Below are 16128 nucleotides of genomic sequence, written 5' to 3' on the forward strand. Positions count from 1 at the left end.
CTAAGAAGGTATTTAAATTTTGTTGTAAAAATGCCACTTCCGGTTCGTGCTGTAGTTCCCTTGCGCGCTGCCTTATTTCCCGGCATCCTCTAGCTTCTCTCTCTTCCTCTGTGCTGTCTTCAGGGAAGGCAGTCACACTGACGGTGAGTTAAACAAATCGACAATCATCCTTGAAATTAAGCATTTATTCATCATCGAGTGCACTTGTATATTTTGTAAACATTATGTTGTGCCAATATTGGAGTGTATTTTTGCCACAATTCAATCTTTAATATTGATTTAGAATGGGTGATTAATGGAGAACCCCGTCGGCCCTGTCCGCGTCACTTCCATGTAATGGTTCATTTTGCGTGGTTTAAAATGTCTTCTTGAGTCTAGTAGATTCTTTAGGGAAAAATACAATGCATGACATGTATGCATTATTTTAAATGTAGTAATTTTCTTTGATTTAGGCCTGCTCAACGTAGCGCAGTTCGGTGACGGGATTTATCTGCTGCATGTGTATACCGGCTCTCCGCTGTTTCCCTGTCTTGTTTTATTTTACAGTATGCCACGTGTTGCAAATATGAATATATATTTAAAAGCAAATGTATACTGCAAATGTGGATGTGTTGCTAATCGTTCACCCGATATAGTCCCGACAGCTGTGTTCAATTGAGAGTGCTTTGTTTTTACTTAACTAATATCCTGAATATACTTTGTTCTAAATGAAACTGGTCTTACAGAGTTATAATGGAGATTTTTATTTATTTATTTTTTTACATCCCATCACACTCACATGGGATATTTGGTTGAGCTGTAACGTATGCGTGTTTGTCCCTTCCTGATGACATCACGGCGACGACAGCATGTGCTGGCTAGGAATTGAGTTTCAGGCCTTCAGTGGCTGATTAGTCTCAGGAACTCTATTGATACAAGATTTCATGTTGCAGGCACCATGCCAGCCCTAAGACCATTAATCAAGCCTAGGATCGTCAAGAAGCGGACAAAGAAGTTCATCCGCCATCAGTCAGATCGCTATGTCAAGATTAAGGTAAGCTTATCTATTGCAGGTTTAACTTGATTTACACGAATTTGGGCATTATTACGTGCATGTTCACAAATCATGAAATAGTTGGCTGTAGCAAAGTAGTAGTAGTGGAAAGCCTCTTAATAGATGATTCATAAGAATAATATTTTAAAGTGTTTATGGTTGGCACGTGTGAATTTATTTTCTAGAAAGGTAAGAGCTGTAACCTCATGGGTCTTTTTATATATACACTGATTATCATGTATTCAGCATGTTTTTTTTAGACTAAATATGTAATTCTGCAATATTCATAAAATACTAAATTTTGTGATACTTGTGACATGAATGTATTAATTGAACTCAGGTTGAAATTGGAGCTCACAACAATCCTAACTTTACTGATTTATTTTTATTTTAGAAAAACTGGCGTAAACCCAGGGGTATTGACAACAGAGTCCGCAGGCGATTCAAGGGCCAGATTCTGATGCCAAACATCGGTTATGGTAGCAACAAGAAGACAAAACACATGCTGCCATCTGGGTTCAGGAAGTTCTTAGTCCACAACATCAAGGAGCTGGAAGTTCTCATGATGAGCAACAAGTAAGAATTTAGTTAGAAATATTCAGGGAGACCAGTTGCTCACATCTGTTAGTAATCAACCTGTTGGGTAGATAACCAGCCATTTTACAGAAATGTCCTGTTAAAAGCACATTGCATGTAGTTGCACTAAGAGATCTGACTAATTTGTAGCAAAACAAACCTTAATCAAATCTGCTCCTTTTAGGAGCTTTCTTTTAAAATAGAAATTACTTCCACTTCTGTTGGGCCATTCTTAAACACATTTGGATGTTTAAAATGTGGAGACCGATTGCAGTGAAGTCGGCACTATAAAGCTTTGCTTGCCTCCTCTTCTCACTCTTGGAGAGTCTACCATACTCTTTTCAGGTATAGAAAGAGGAGGGAGAGCACAGCAGTGGAAATACCCATTCCTTCTCTAGCTCCTTTCATAGCCAGGAGAAGGAAGATAGCCTGCAACAGGCAGATAGGATTTACTGCAGTCAGGTCTATTGGCCAGCAATGTGGTGCAGAACATGTCTGAATTGTATGTTCATACCTTAGCATGAATGTACTTTACATAGTGCTTTGTTCTATTTATTATGGGATCAGTCTTTCAGGTTTAAAATTTTAGCTGTAGTCCCTTAATTTTAGAATGCAAAATACATGGTTTAAAGATGTCTTCTCTTTGTGGTTTAACAGATTTTTTCCAGTTTATTCTGAGTTGTCTGGTCTGTGCCTGAAGCAACAGTAGGGAATTTTCCACAGCAATTAAACTGCTTACATTTTCCCTTGTATAATTCATATACAGATTATGATTTTTTTTCCAATTCCCAAAATAGGTGTGATTACAGATCTTATTTTCTTAAATTAGTATTTTGCAAAGTTAATTGTTTGCATAGAGATAATCCCAAGTATTTTTTAAGTACAATGGTCTGAATGTAAACCAGGTGTTTTAAGTGGGGAATTGACAATTTTATTCTATTCTGTAGGACCCACTGTGCAGAAATCGCCCACAATGTCTCTTCCAAGAACAGGAAGATCATTGTGGAGAGAGCAGCACAGCTTGCCATCAAGATTACCAATCCCAATGCCAGACTGCGCAGCGAAGAGAATGAGTAAACTGGGCTTCTGGTGTGCACTTTGAACTGTCTGTTGAATAAAAATGTAAAAACTCAAATCACTAGCCCCTTTCATTTATTGTAATGGTTCCTAATTTTATGCTTTGGACATTAATCTGAAATACACATTTGAGTCAAAGGTGCTTTTTGGGTAGGGTGGGATACTTAATTCTACATTTAATTTAATGTGTTGGTCAGAATTTAATGATTTGACAAGGTTTATTTGTATTTTTACAGGCAGTATTGTTCTGACAGGAATAGCAACACAATTTTACAGGCTTTCTCATTTGCAGGTTTTTATGGATGGTAGGTGCTTGTATACCCTGGATTATTGCCAGTAAAATGATAAATGGAAAGTAAAGGATGCACAGAACATGGTTGAAATGACTATATATCTGAATACCTGCAGTGCTTCACTCCATTTTATTTAACCTTATGCTGCATTTCAAAAAAGTGCACAAACATCTGCCAAAGCTTTATAAACCCCTTTAGACCCTGGGAGAGGGTGGTACAGCCCTGGGCATGGAGAGATGGAGACTGGTCTGGTTTTCATTAGAGCGGTGCTCTTTTGTAAGTTTGAAGAGTTATTTTATCACTTTTATTAATTTGTATTGCATTTCTTAATTTGACCATTTAAAGCATTGCTGTCCCCCATCCAGTATGTTTTGTCAGTTAGCCTAAATCATTTATTTTGAAAGACTGGGAGCACATGGAAGTTATTGATCAATTAAACCACTTGTTCTGTAAAGGGTAATTTAGTGCTGTAAAGGATAATGTTCTTTATATAAAATCTAAATTTTACAAACTGCTTAATTGTTCCAGGTGTTAAGAAATTGATTAAAGGTTACTGATCAACCCAGAGAGGGGCTCCTAAGGACTGGGTTTACACAGCACTGATTCAAAGCTACCCCTAGCACCTGCAGAACTCAGCCTCTAGGACCTGATGTGGATTAGGTACCCTTAGCTGGTGTCCATGGTTTCTGTGGGGCTGGAGGAGGTGGCGTCTCTCTGAATGCTCTCAAAGATGGAGGCGATCTCGGAGCTGGCTCTGATCTGGGCCGTGAACTCGGACATGATGTGGCTTTTCTCCACCTCACTGATGGACAGCAGGGCAGCAACAGCCCGCATTGCTGAGCGTTTCAACTCGTCCTGCTTCTCAAACTCCTGCTTCACTGATCCAGCCTTCACCTGCACCGCAACACGCACATAGGTGGGTTAAAAGCTGTACATTTCAGCACAAAGGTAGTACAGGGCACAATAGATAAGGGTGAAAAGTAGGAAGCAGTTCTTCACACAGTCACAGGACAAACATTCATTTTCTTAACCTGTATTATAAATACTGTATCTGTAATGGAAACACTTAAGCACTGCTATAGACATATCAGAAGATATTTCTTTATATGCTAGTACTGCTTATTTGTCCAAGCTAAAAATCCCATATTCCATTGTCTGCACCATATTACACAATGCTTTCCAATTAGACTTCATAGGTATAATGAAGTGTGTGGATATCCATCAGTGACAATCTTGTTGCTTTAAGTGAACAATTCCATTAAGGAGCACTGAGTCATTCCCAAAGGGGCTTTTACATTCCCATACACTAGTGTCAGCTCATACCTTAGTGGTACAGGTGGCTCTCAAGGGCTCCACCAGTTGATCCAGTCGTTGAATTACAACATTGGGACATAGGGATGAGAGTCGGGCCACCATGATGAATGTCAGCATCTAGACAAAAGGTAGAGGTTAAAAAACTGAATACAGTGGCCTGCAAATTGATCTATACCCTTTATAAATTGTAACAAAAATTATTTATCTAAGTTCACAGCAATATGATTATAAATAATGGCATGTTTTTTAGATTACACACATGCATACACACTTAATATAAAAATAGATAGTAGATCTATCTTACACTGATGAAGAAGCAAACCTTATATGATGGATTTACGTCAGTTTTGTTTAATTTTGATGCAGATGTTTTCGCAATTAAAATCTAAATTCGACTTTAAATAAGAAAATATCATCATGGCATGCTATCATGTTGTCTGTGTACTGAGGATCAAATACAGAGAGGGTTAAGGATCAGGAAACGCCTACGTCTGGAGCCAAAGATCCTGAGTGCCTTTGAAAATGGGAGGTTTAATCCAACCCTGACAAGCCGGATCATAGCTGTTGTAGCTCCCAATAAAAGCTGTGTTTGTGCCCCTCTTGTCTGTTTGTATTTTACAACTGCGGTGCAAAAAAATGGGGAATGTGGCAAAATCCGGTCACACTGTCCCCTGTATTTTGGACATTTTGACAGGATATTGGGCTCTAGTGAAAGGACATCTGGACACCCTCCTGAACCTATCCCTGCACCTGAATAGCACATGAGGTGGTGTTTGTGACCTGCTCCAACTTTAGCATGAACAGCTGCAAAGTTTTCAAAGTTCCTATGTTATGTTCGAACCAAACGTAGTCAAACCAGTGGCACATTCCTGCTCCCCTACCCTGATATCGTAATGATCTTTCAGCCCTTCCTCCACATGGTTGAGGAACTCAAACATGTCCAGGCAGTCTAAGCAGCTGTCCAGCAGGGTGTACATGCACTCGAAGGCCGCTTTCCTCACATCCAGCCCGTCGTCCACCGTGTGTTTGAAAGGCCCCATCTCCACCTGCCACACACCATACATGCGTTAACTCGTCACATATTGTATTTACTTTCTGTTTATAGGCACCTCAGAACCCTTTAGGAATCGATGCGGAAAGGGCTATGACACAAATCAATCCTTACCTGTGAAACCTGTAGGATCCCAGTGTGACGTATATGTCACAAACACTTAACAGGCACGGCAAAAATGTACTTAGCAGGTCTCTGTATTTGAAATATGTGTCACTATGGGTTCCTGAGAGTTGCCTGTAATAGCTTCCATCCCTGACAAGCCAGATCATACCTTATGCAAAAATATATAAAAAAAGAAGTGTCCTCAATATCTGCTTGATTTCAGTGCTTCAGGGCTTGATACTGCTTATTATGGAAGATCAACAGCAGTTTCTTTAATCTTAATTCTATATATTTCCCATTCAATATACCTTATTGTTGCTTTCTCTGTTTTATGTATTATGTTCCTGATATCTTGCTATATCATTTTACAATATGTAAACTGTGCAACATACCAGTTCCTTGTTGAATGTGAATCGCCACAAAGGCATCAAACAAATCCAAAAACAACAGCAATATGAATAATACAGTAATGGTTAACCATATATTTAGTCCCTGTAACCTATCCACACATGGAGGGATGGACAATTTCAGTCCTCGACAGCTGGGTTTCTTCTGTTATTTTCTGGACACCTTCAATTTGCAACTGATTAAGAATAAATAATGGAATAAACTGATGATTTGACTCCTTATCCTAATAGTGACTTCAATAAAGTAATTAACACTTGGATTAAAAGCAGAAACCTTGGAGCCCCTCAAGGAGTGCACAGTACAGAATATAGTACAGCACAGCAGAGCATTGCATAATATAATACAGCACTGCACAGAACAGAAAAGCACAGGACCTCCCGCACAAGTTCCTTCCTGATTTGGGTTTCTTTGTAAAGGTGGGGCAGCACAGTCGCCAACAGGCCGCGGATTAGGGAGGGCTTGTTGTGAGCAGCTGAGTTGAACATCACTAATGCCACGCGGCGGACATTCAGATCGGGGTCCTGCAGGGTCTTCAGGAAGTCCCCTGCGAAGAGCAAGAAACAGGGATAATATTGTCTTATTATAGACCGGTAAAGGCTAGGTCCACTGGGGAAGAAAGGTGGTCTGGATGTCTTTCACTAGTTCTTGTGTTTGTAAATGTGCAGTTTTATTAAAATTCCATTGAAAATGTATTAAAAATAACCTGAGTATTAAATGTTTTAGGAATGCATGCTATAATCGATTAGTTTACATGCACTGACCAGAAGCATCTAAGGGATATTTAGTCTGTACTCTCTTATTGCCACGGAAATTAATGGACTTTTGTGTTTATCATGCAAGCGGAGGGAAAGGCAGGGCTTGATATTTACTTTCACCACCCTTGTTGTCAACTTTCTCACGCTTTCTGGGGCACAGAAACATACTGAAAAGTGTTGCTTCCTAACAGAGACAGTTTGAACTCAGACAAAAACCCAGGACTGGTGTTGTATCAGATGACATTGTATTTGAATTTAAGTTGTTAAAAATGAAACAATGAAATGGAGTTCTTGGCAGTTAAACCCTACGTTTGAGTGCTGTTGCCCCACTGTCTTGTGAAATGTGTTTCTACTATTGAATAATATTTCAGAGTTATTATTATTTCTTACAGACGCCCTTATCCAGGGAGAATACCAGAAACATTTCAAAGCATTACAAAGTGCAGTACAAAATGCAATAAGCATACATCCTATGACAATAAGCTGACCAGTGTAGACACAATATAGTTACGTCCTAGATTTGTGCAAAAGGCAGGGGTAGGCATTGGAGAAGTTGCATTAAAACAAAAGAAGTGCTAACAATACAGAAGTAGGCAAGAGCAAAAGGAAGTTATTTCATGAAGCATTCATTATCACATAATGAAAATCTAACCCTCAGTGTGAAGCAGGCTCAGACTCACTTACCAATGCAGCCCTTCAGCAGGGAGTCAATGGGCAGGGGTTGATCCACAATGGTGAACTTGACTGCAGTGACAACAGTGCTCCGAGCATGCGGGGAACCTGGAACATTGAGAACACCTCAGTCTGGATTGCTATAAAAAAAATCATGATGATTGATTGCATAGACTGTCAAATTCACAAGAGGGAGCTGTGAAGAGACATACAGTGTGGGGGGTGCACTGAGCCCCTTGTGGATTACAACATCAGCATGTACAGATTGTTTAAATGGTGCATCTGAGGGCTTCTGTTCCCAATATGTATGTGTAAACTAGTTCAGACTATGTTTTCAAAGCTTTTCACCCATCTGAATTTTAATTGACAGATAATGGACCTGATCCTTCAAAGTTGGTGAAGGATGTCCTCATAAATGAGACCAGTTTGTGCCCTCTATTTGTATCTATAAGTAAGTGGCAGGCATGGGGTCTATGCCACCAAACATCTCTCTCAGTCATTACCTGCGGACAGCTGCTTCTTGAGCCTGGGCAACAACTGTGAGGGGTTGACGAGGGTTAGCTTCCCCAGGCACTCTGCGACAACATTGCGTGTGCCCTCCTCCACACACTCGCAGTGCTTGAACAACAGCGTCCAGATGTCTTCTACGTAAGGCTTCAAGCTCTCAACCGAAGACGAGCTGATGACTTCTTTCAAAGAAAGCAGCAGGAGGTACTGCCTCTTTGGCTGGGTCCCGATCTCCTTTAGCATAAAGGGAAGGTACTCGGACAGGTTCCCCACACAGATGTTCCCCAAGGCGTAAGAGGCAGCTGACTTGACCTCCTCATTCGGGGAAGAAAAGGCTTCTAGGATTACCGTTTTCACCTCCTTTTGCCCTCCCAGACTCATGGAGTGCCCTACCTTGGCCAAACAAAGAAAAGCCAGGATCCTCACAGAGTCCGATGACTTTGTGCTCTTCACATCTTGGATAAAGTTATTGACCATGCTGGTGGCTTCCTTGGGACACATGGAGGACAGGGCTGCCACACATTTGGCCACAGAGTAGTAGGACTGCCTGTGCAGAGGGGCAGCGCAAGCAGATTGCGGAGGGTTATAGAAAGGACGCGTCAAATTCTTCAAGAGTTCGTTGAAACCCATGCTGCTCGTTTTGGTCGCGACTAACACCTGAAAGAAGTTGAGAATGGCATTGAGGGCCCCTCCTTGTAGTAAAGGGGAATGAACCAAGTTGAAGACTTCAGACAATACAGGGCCACTGATCTTAGGGAGGGAGGAAGGGCAGAGTTTGGCCAAGGAGGTAAGCAGCGTGATGGCCACCTGTGAAACATGCATATCATTCTCTCCAATCAAGGCAGGGAGCTCGATCAGGATGGACTCTACCATGGCAGGTTTGAGGGAGTCATTGTAGTTCTTAATGATGATGTCCAAAGCTGTCAGAGTGCCGAGTTTCAGGGCGTGCTGATTCTTTCTCAAGAAAGAGGCCAAGATGGGAATCCCTTCAGCCAGAATAGGCCTCAAATCGATCTTCAAAGGGGAGCCGGCAATCAGAGTCAACGTCTTCACTGTGGTCAGTCTGGTGATTTCATTTTTGAGCCTCTCCAGGAAGATCTGGAGAGTGGGCTGCAAGTCTGCTCCCAGCTGATCCCCAAGATTGCAGACCACTTGGCCCATGCAGGAGATGGCTCTCTCCTTGACCTCTTGGTCGATGTCGGCCGCTTTCAGCCTCTTCAGAGTGCCAGCAAACAAATCTTTCACGAAAGGCTTGGCATCAAAAGAGGAGAGTTTCTCCAAAGGCCGGATGACTTTCACCAGCTGTTGAGTCACTAGGAGAGCTTCGGAGGTGATCTTGTAAAAGGGATCTCCAATACAGGTTACTACTGGAGGAAGAATGACCTTGATGTGGGGGTGGAAAACCTCAGGGGGGTGAGAACAAAGAAGGACATTGAGGAAAGAAAGGGCATCGATTTTCATGTTGGAGGAACTGGATTTGTCGGTCAGAGAATACACTATACCTGGAAAAAGAACACAACATGGGGACAAGGATGCAAAATAATGATTTTTCATCTGTGCGGCATAATGGTGAAATCTTGTGAAATCAACTAAAGAATTCCTACTAGTCTTGGGAGACATTTCATTCAGATGTGAAAGAAAACAAACAATACTGGACTGATATTTTCCTTTAATCAAACTGAGCTCCTCACCCTCATCAGCATTATTCCCCATAATATAGTTTGTTCTCCATATTTCATGGCAGATAAAACAATGACATATCAGAATTACATTTACAAATAGGGAATAATAAAATAAAAGTAATCAAAATAAAACTGGTATTGATCACAAGCAAGGGCATTAGGCAAGGGTTAATTTTACTTAGTAATAATTAATTCAGATTCACCCTACATACAAGCTACAAACCAAAGCTGCCACGGTTAGAATAGAAACCAAAAAATATAATTTATTACTATGATTTTAAAAAGCAACAGGAAAGATAGCTATACTTCTAAAAGAGAGGTGGCCTTAATTGAGTAATTTTGCTAATTTCTTGAAGAAATCCAGTAATGTAAAGCGCTGACGTTGTCACAGGATTGCTTCACTTACCCGGGATAACAGCTGGTATATGGTCCCCTAGAGCCCCCGGCAGCACATTTGCCAGTTCTGTAAGAAGACTGAAGCACCCTTGTCTTGACTTCATACTTCTTTCCTTTAGCTGCTTGTGTAAGGCCTTCACAACACTCGGAACCTGAAACAAAGAGGGTAACAGTCCCTGTATAACACATGCTGGGAGAGCTGAAATGTATGGGAATGGCAGAAGAAGCATCTTGTCGTCAGCAGGGACAGGTTGAACCATGGTCATATGGAAAGGAAAATGGGACGTTAGACACTGGAGCTGTATCCTGACCTGCTTCTTCAGCATGGCAAGGGAGGGGTCCTCCTTGCCCCCAGGGTCGGAGGCTTGCAGCCAAGCCTGAATGGGCCGGGTCTGCTTCAGCAGGGAGATGTACGCCAGGAAGATGTCAGCCTTGACGTTCTCCTCGCGCTCCTTGAAGCGGGCGATCAATGCGGGTGACACGGTCTTGTAGAGCTCCTGCAGCAGGTCCCGCCTCGTGCTCACCACCGCCTCCAGGCACTTGACCGAGGAGCGCCGCACCTTCCAGCTCATGTCATCATCGTCGCTGTACTCGTCATCAGGCTCTGGGCAGGGGGGTGTGGGGTGGAGAGACCAGAGAACCAAGATCACAGCACACATACTCTCAAGCAATCAGTCCACTACAAAGAACTAAGCCTTAGCGCATGCTCTCAAACTAAGCTGAATTTCCCCAGTGAATCATCACAACCTAAACTCAGTTGCTGGGCTCAAATCCTCCAGGGAAACAATCTAAAGAAAACTATTAAGTGCCCATCACATCAGCTACTTTTAACCTCCCTTCAGCCCTGTATTGTCTAAGTGAGACAAAGCAGAAAGGAAGTTTAGTTCAGTGAAGCTTCAAAACAGGAGCACACAATACTGTACCTTGATCCTCATCCTCCCCATTGTCTGCCTCCATGGAGTCCTCCTCATCCTCGTCGTTGTCATAATTGTAGTTGGGATCGTATGTGATGTACTTGAGACACAGTTTGATGACAGTGGGGATGTGGGGAGACATCTCCTTGGGACACCTTGAACACAGGGGAAGCAGGATTGAGCAGGGAGGACCAGAACCAGGCTCTGTCATCTGAAAAGGAAGCGGCTCCCTCTCATCACGGAATATAGCATTGTGGCAAAACATCAAGCTCAAAAAGGAGCAGACTCAAACACGTTATAGACCAACTGAGCCACCTTAATAACACAAATGTATATTGTGCTGACAGCTGTTTTTGACAGCTCAGGGATTCCCCCAGATGTTATGTGGATAATCAGGAAATATAGCTCTGTTAATAAAGCTGAGGGCAGCAGGGTGGAGCAGTGGTTAGGGCTCTGGAAATTGTTTGATAATAAAAACATGATATTAAGTTACATTTATTATGTCAAAGTCAAAACACAGCATGATTCAACTTGTTTATAAACAATTGTGTAACTAGTTACTGACCAATGAAATACCACAATAAAGTCCGTATCTTACACCAAGTTGTTCTTTCCACTTTCGCACCTTGTTTGCGTATTGTGCCTTTAGCTGACTGATGGGGATCCCATTTTATTTAAAATTAACTTTATTATTAACAAATATTCTCACAAAGCATGCACTCGCAGTATATTGGGTTGGGATTTTGCTGGACCGTATACTACTAGAGACACTTAGTGGCACGAACCACTGCACAGAACTCCTCATTATATCTCCTCTTCAGTGTTTATCTACTTCACTGTTATCTGACATTACCCTCCAGAACGGATTAATTGCTTAACTGCTTTACCTTCTGACAAAGGCCTCGAAGGCCTGGAAGCAGTACTCTCGCAGTTCGTCGTCCTCCACGTTGCAGTACTTCACCACCACCGGCATGATCTTCTCGAGGTGTTCTCCTGTAAATCACACGGTCAAAAAACAAACTTTATTTCACATCAGATAAAACCGTATTGCCAATGCTGCCCTCTTCTGGAGGCTGTGATTAATGCACCTTACATCTGTCACTTGTTTCATAAGTATCATAAAGATTGACTGACTGATAGACAGGTCAATTTACAGAGAATGATACTGAATTTATTCTATAATTTAAAGAAACTTTATTAATACCAGTTTATGAATCCCAATACCAAATAATTTAAATCAATATATATAATATAGTAGCAGTAGCTACAATATATATCATTTATTTTATATATTTTATATATTTACTTACAGAAAAGGCAATTAGCTGTCAGTTTGTTTAAAAAGATTCAACTAAATAAAACAATTAGAATAAAGAAAATGTAATTAGGGGCCTGCTCATGTTCTCAGGGGGTCTCTGTCTTACCCACTCGGTGTCCTGCCTGGCGGCTTATGGCAGCCAGACACTGGATGTAGGTGCGGGTGGTGGAGGTGGATTCGTTCCTGGACAGCTCGGTCAGCAGGTGCTCTGTGAGCTGGGAGAAGATGGCTGAGCTGCAGCTGGGCACCAGCTGACTGAGGGCAATGATGCCTCTCTTCCTCACTGCCAGGCGGGGGCTGGTGAGCTGGGGCAGAAGGCTGCCCAGGATGGATGGGTGGAAGCTGACAAGAGTCCCACTCAACCTGGGCGGAGACAGTCAGGGGGACTGGTTAGGCACTGAGCTGACCTGAGCTGTCAAACACACTGGCAACTGATTTAGTTCCAGCAGTACTGTACTCCATTACTTAATGAACAGCATCCTTTTCTCAACTCCAGTTAGACTGCATCTGAGGACGCTCTTGACTACCTGCTCAGCATGTCAGAGAGAATGTCCAGGGCTTCCAGCTGAACAGACACATCCTCCTGTTTCCCAATGGCCCCTGTCAGCTGAGCAGTGATTTTCCTGCACACATTAGCTGTCAGAGCCGACCCTACAAATCGAAAAACAAATGCTGTTCACATCAACGCTTAAACTATTCCATATTAAGAGAAGTTACCAAATAAAAATATTTGCTCTGTTTTATAACTGACAAACAAGTGTTCATTGTCCAGTGGGGTTTGGAATTGTTTCCACACACCCACACCCCAGCCTGTTACATAACAATTAACGCAAGATCGTTTTTAAATGTTCCTCGAGTTCAAGGCTGTTGCACAAAGTACTTAAGGAGCTGCTTGAAGGGAAAGCAGCTATATTTTGAAACTTACATCACTCAATACGTCTGTTTTCTGCCACCAGCTTTAAGACTAAACTAATCCCTAACCTAACCAGTTAATGGTCATCCATGAAATGGGTCTATAATACTGGGGATGGTCTGTCAGTATAAAAGAGGACACACTATCAGCCTGGTTGAGAAGGAGCTTGAGTATGCGAGAAATTCATTGTAGTGGTTGTTACCCGTAGAGGTTGGTGGGAGTTCGGCGATGACAGTCTTCAGACCCATACTAGAGATGTCCCTCAGTTGCTCCTTGTCTGACAGCATGTTGAAACAGAGCGTGTCCACGATGGTCTCCACCTGGTACTCCTTCACTTTGCTCACCAGGGGACCCAGGCTTCAACACAAACCACACAACGGGAGGCCGAAACCATCAGTGCACATGACTGGCTTGAGTACATAATGACTTTCTTGTAAAGTAGTTCCTCACATCTTGAAACACATCTGGTGGAGCCCATCTGTGCATCTGCTTTTTAAAAATCTATCACTTGCATCTAATCGTATATATATTAAAAAGTATCCTACGGTTGAAGTAAAGGAATGTTTTAGTGACTTTCTAAATCACGTTTAGTAGAGTTTGTTGTTTAGCTGTAGGGATTATTAAGGTAGTGAATTATAAACCCTTTTAATCTGAAAACGTTTCATAAACCACAGTGAGATTACATCAGAATCACAGGTTGTGGGGATTATGTTGCAATCAAAACAGAAATAGAATTTGAAGGGAGTTAGTTGGGGACAGGATCACATTCACTGATTCTCTCCTGAAAGCCAAACTAGGATAAATTCCCAACCCAGTTAAATGAAAGAAAAAAGTTTTGCTCTGTTTTCAAAACATGTTGAATATCACACTGCAGTTGTGAGTCTACCCCCTACCCCCACAAAAAAAAAAATGTAATGGGAAGAAGAGGGGGTAGTGTAAGTCTCCCTCACCATTTGACCGCCAGGTTCTGCACCTCTCCATTCTTGTCCTCCAGCAGTTTGAGCAGCATGGTGACCACCTTCTTCTCACTGTCTTCATCCAATTTGATGGAGTCCTTCTGGAGCTCCATCATCAAGTCATTGGTGGCCATAAACCTATACAAAGCAGCACATTGCATCCCTCAGGATTAGACGTAGTTATATCACAAGAACGTGGACAGCTCTTCAGTGATGAGCAGGCCCTTCAGTGGTAAACATCTCGCTGTAGTTCCATAGTGGAAACAGTGGGAAGGCCACTACTGCTGGAGTTGTAAATAAACAGCTCTTACACCTATCACACTAGGCTGAATTTGCCAAGGAGTGACTCAGACTTTTATTTATTAGATTCAACACGGCGAGGGCTATGTTTATTTACTTTCATAAATTAATAATTTTAAACACAAATACCTCCCCCCATGGTTAATTTTAATAAGTCTGCCTCTGTTATTCTGGTGTGTGTTGATTAAAATATTTCACTGCTCTATACTGCGACAAGGAAGAAGAAGAATCTAATGAGTAGCTGCCAATATATGTCGAGAAAACGTCAGCAGCTTTAAACCAAAACAAATTACCATTTAAAACAAGAATGGAAATGTTTAATTTATTGAAGACAGCAGTCTGTACCAAATGCAGTCACCTTGACACAAAATAAAACTGAATCCTAATTGCAACTAGGTTTCATATTTTGTTGTTGTTGCTTTTTTCTCTTTTGTTCTGTGTTTATGGGCTGCATATATTACAATTTAATAAGGGATTGAAAAATAGTATTTTTTTGTACACACCACACAATATGACCAGTGTGTCATACTCAATCATGGTAAGTTTCCCAAGAAAAGCAAGTTAATTATAATAATACGCACCAGCCTGCCTCAAGATGTAGGTGGTTATGTTGAAGATAATGAAGCTACATGCTACACTTACCACAACAACAAGAAAAACCCTGACAAGTTCCTCTTGAAACACAACTAATCAGTTGTTGGTTTTCAAACATGCAAACTAATACAGCTCTCTTACCTAAAATCTTTGTCAGTAGATGTCATTTTCTCCAGTAGGTTGGAGATATGATAGGACACATTGGCCATCTTGTTTCTGTAACTGCTTTGACTTATGTTCCTCAAATAAGAGCTGTGCAATGGAGAATAGCAGAGGTTTCTGATAGTTTACATGGAGAATATGGCGAGAGAGGGGCAAGAGTGACGCTGTCAGGGTAAGAACAAACTGGAAAACATGATACTGTGCCGACTGCGATATAAATAGACGCAAGTCAAATTAACTTTGAAGGTAGCGCCGCCAAGTGGCATTAATGCGTATTGCAACAAAGCAATTATTTACTTTGGCTGTAATTTAAAATTGGATAAGGAACGACTAGATGCACTTATTTGAACTCCAACACCTTTCGTTATTTTGCTAATGCTATTTCAATATATTTTACAACTTATAATGATATTAATAATAATTGTGAAAATGCATCATCATCATAATTCCTTTGTTCTATTAGATAAGTGTAACTCATGCTTATTTATGTATGCATAAGGTATTAGCATGGAGTGGTAGTTGGGGTCAGGGATCTGGGGCCGGTTGCATAAAAGGTCTTAAATGCTTTTAAGACCAATTTGTAGGTCTTAGACTTAAATTTAAGCCCAAAATAGATAGGCCTGTTGCACAACATTTTTTAAAAATAATTTTGGTATTAAATTTAAGTCATTTTTTAAGTCTACCCTACACCAGGCTTAAATGGGAAATGGTATCTCTTGCTATAGAATCTGACATGGGGCAATACATACAAAGTAATGGAAGTTTAACTAATAATAGTTGCAACTAATTTGACACTGAAATGTTTAATTTAATTAATAAAAACTGCATTAATAATTAATACTAGGTAAACCATTACAATATAAATTCAAATCTATTATCTAGTATCTATTATAAAGAATGACAACTGTATTAACAACCAACAACTCTTAATAAATTACAAAAATACTTTTCTCCTTCCCCTTTTGCCATTTTTAACTTTAACATTTGATTTCTAGATCAAGTTTTTCCCTTTACAAACACTTCAATGTAAAGGTCCTCTCTTTGAACCTAGTTTTTCATTTTTGTGTTGTTGTTTAAATGGGGCTGACACCTTCAGAATCTG

General features: G+C 41.1%; 2 protein-coding genes across 2 annotated transcripts in view; one reads left to right on the forward strand and one right to left on the reverse strand.

The window, feature by feature from the left end:
* rpl32 (ribosomal protein L32) overlaps window positions 1-2744 on the forward strand; it is a 2754-nt gene extending 10 nt beyond the window's left edge. The window contains exons 1-4 of the mRNA XM_066698313.1: window positions 1-143; window positions 933-1033; window positions 1428-1609; window positions 2557-2744. The exon at window positions 1-143 is cut by the window's left edge and continues 10 nt beyond it. Of these exons, the coding sequence (XP_066554410.1) occupies window positions 938-1033; window positions 1428-1609; window positions 2557-2686 (408 nt within the window). The 5' untranslated portion in view covers window positions 1-143; window positions 933-937 and the 3' untranslated portion in view covers window positions 2687-2744. The remainder of the gene's footprint in view (window positions 144-932; window positions 1034-1427; window positions 1610-2556) is intronic.
* Window positions 2745-3092: 348 nt separating this feature from the next.
* cand2 (cullin-associated and neddylation-dissociated 2 (putative)) lies at window positions 3093-15169 on the reverse strand. The gene is made up of 15 exons (XM_066698307.1): window positions 15006-15169; window positions 13965-14108; window positions 13217-13371; window positions 12629-12752; window positions 12208-12464; window positions 11671-11776; window positions 10793-10938; window positions 10181-10473; window positions 9880-10021; window positions 7788-9293; window positions 7297-7392; window positions 6232-6401; window positions 5175-5339; window positions 4303-4410; window positions 3093-3873 (listed from the first exon to the last, which is right to left on the reverse strand). Exons 1-15 carry the CDS (start codon window positions 15071-15073, stop codon window positions 3646-3648), a joined length of 3708 nt encoding a protein of 1235 aa, XP_066554404.1. The 5' UTR covers window positions 15074-15169; the 3' UTR covers window positions 3093-3645.
* Between the last annotated feature and the right edge of the window lie 959 nt (window positions 15170-16128).

Source organism: Amia ocellicauda, chromosome 3 (genome assembly GCF_036373705.1).
Source record: "Amia ocellicauda isolate fAmiCal2 chromosome 3, fAmiCal2.hap1, whole genome shotgun sequence".
NCBI classification, from domain to species: Eukaryota; Metazoa; Chordata; class Actinopteri; order Amiiformes; family Amiidae; genus Amia; species Amia ocellicauda.

Excerpts from the sequence above, each read along its gene's own strand:
- cand2 (XM_066698307.1), bottom strand. The coding sequence starts at position 15,073 with ATGGCCAATGTGTCCTATCATATCTCCAACCTACTGGAGAAAATGACA. Across the intron at positions 10,474-10,792 it reads TGGGGAGGATGAGGATCAAG|AGCCTGATGACGAGTACAGC; the intron begins GTACAGTATTGT and ends CCCCCTGCCCAG. Across the intron at positions 10,022-10,180 it reads TTGCCATGCTGAAGAAGCAG|GTTCCGAGTGTTGTGAAGGC; the intron begins GTCAGGATACAG and ends TCTTTGTTTCAG.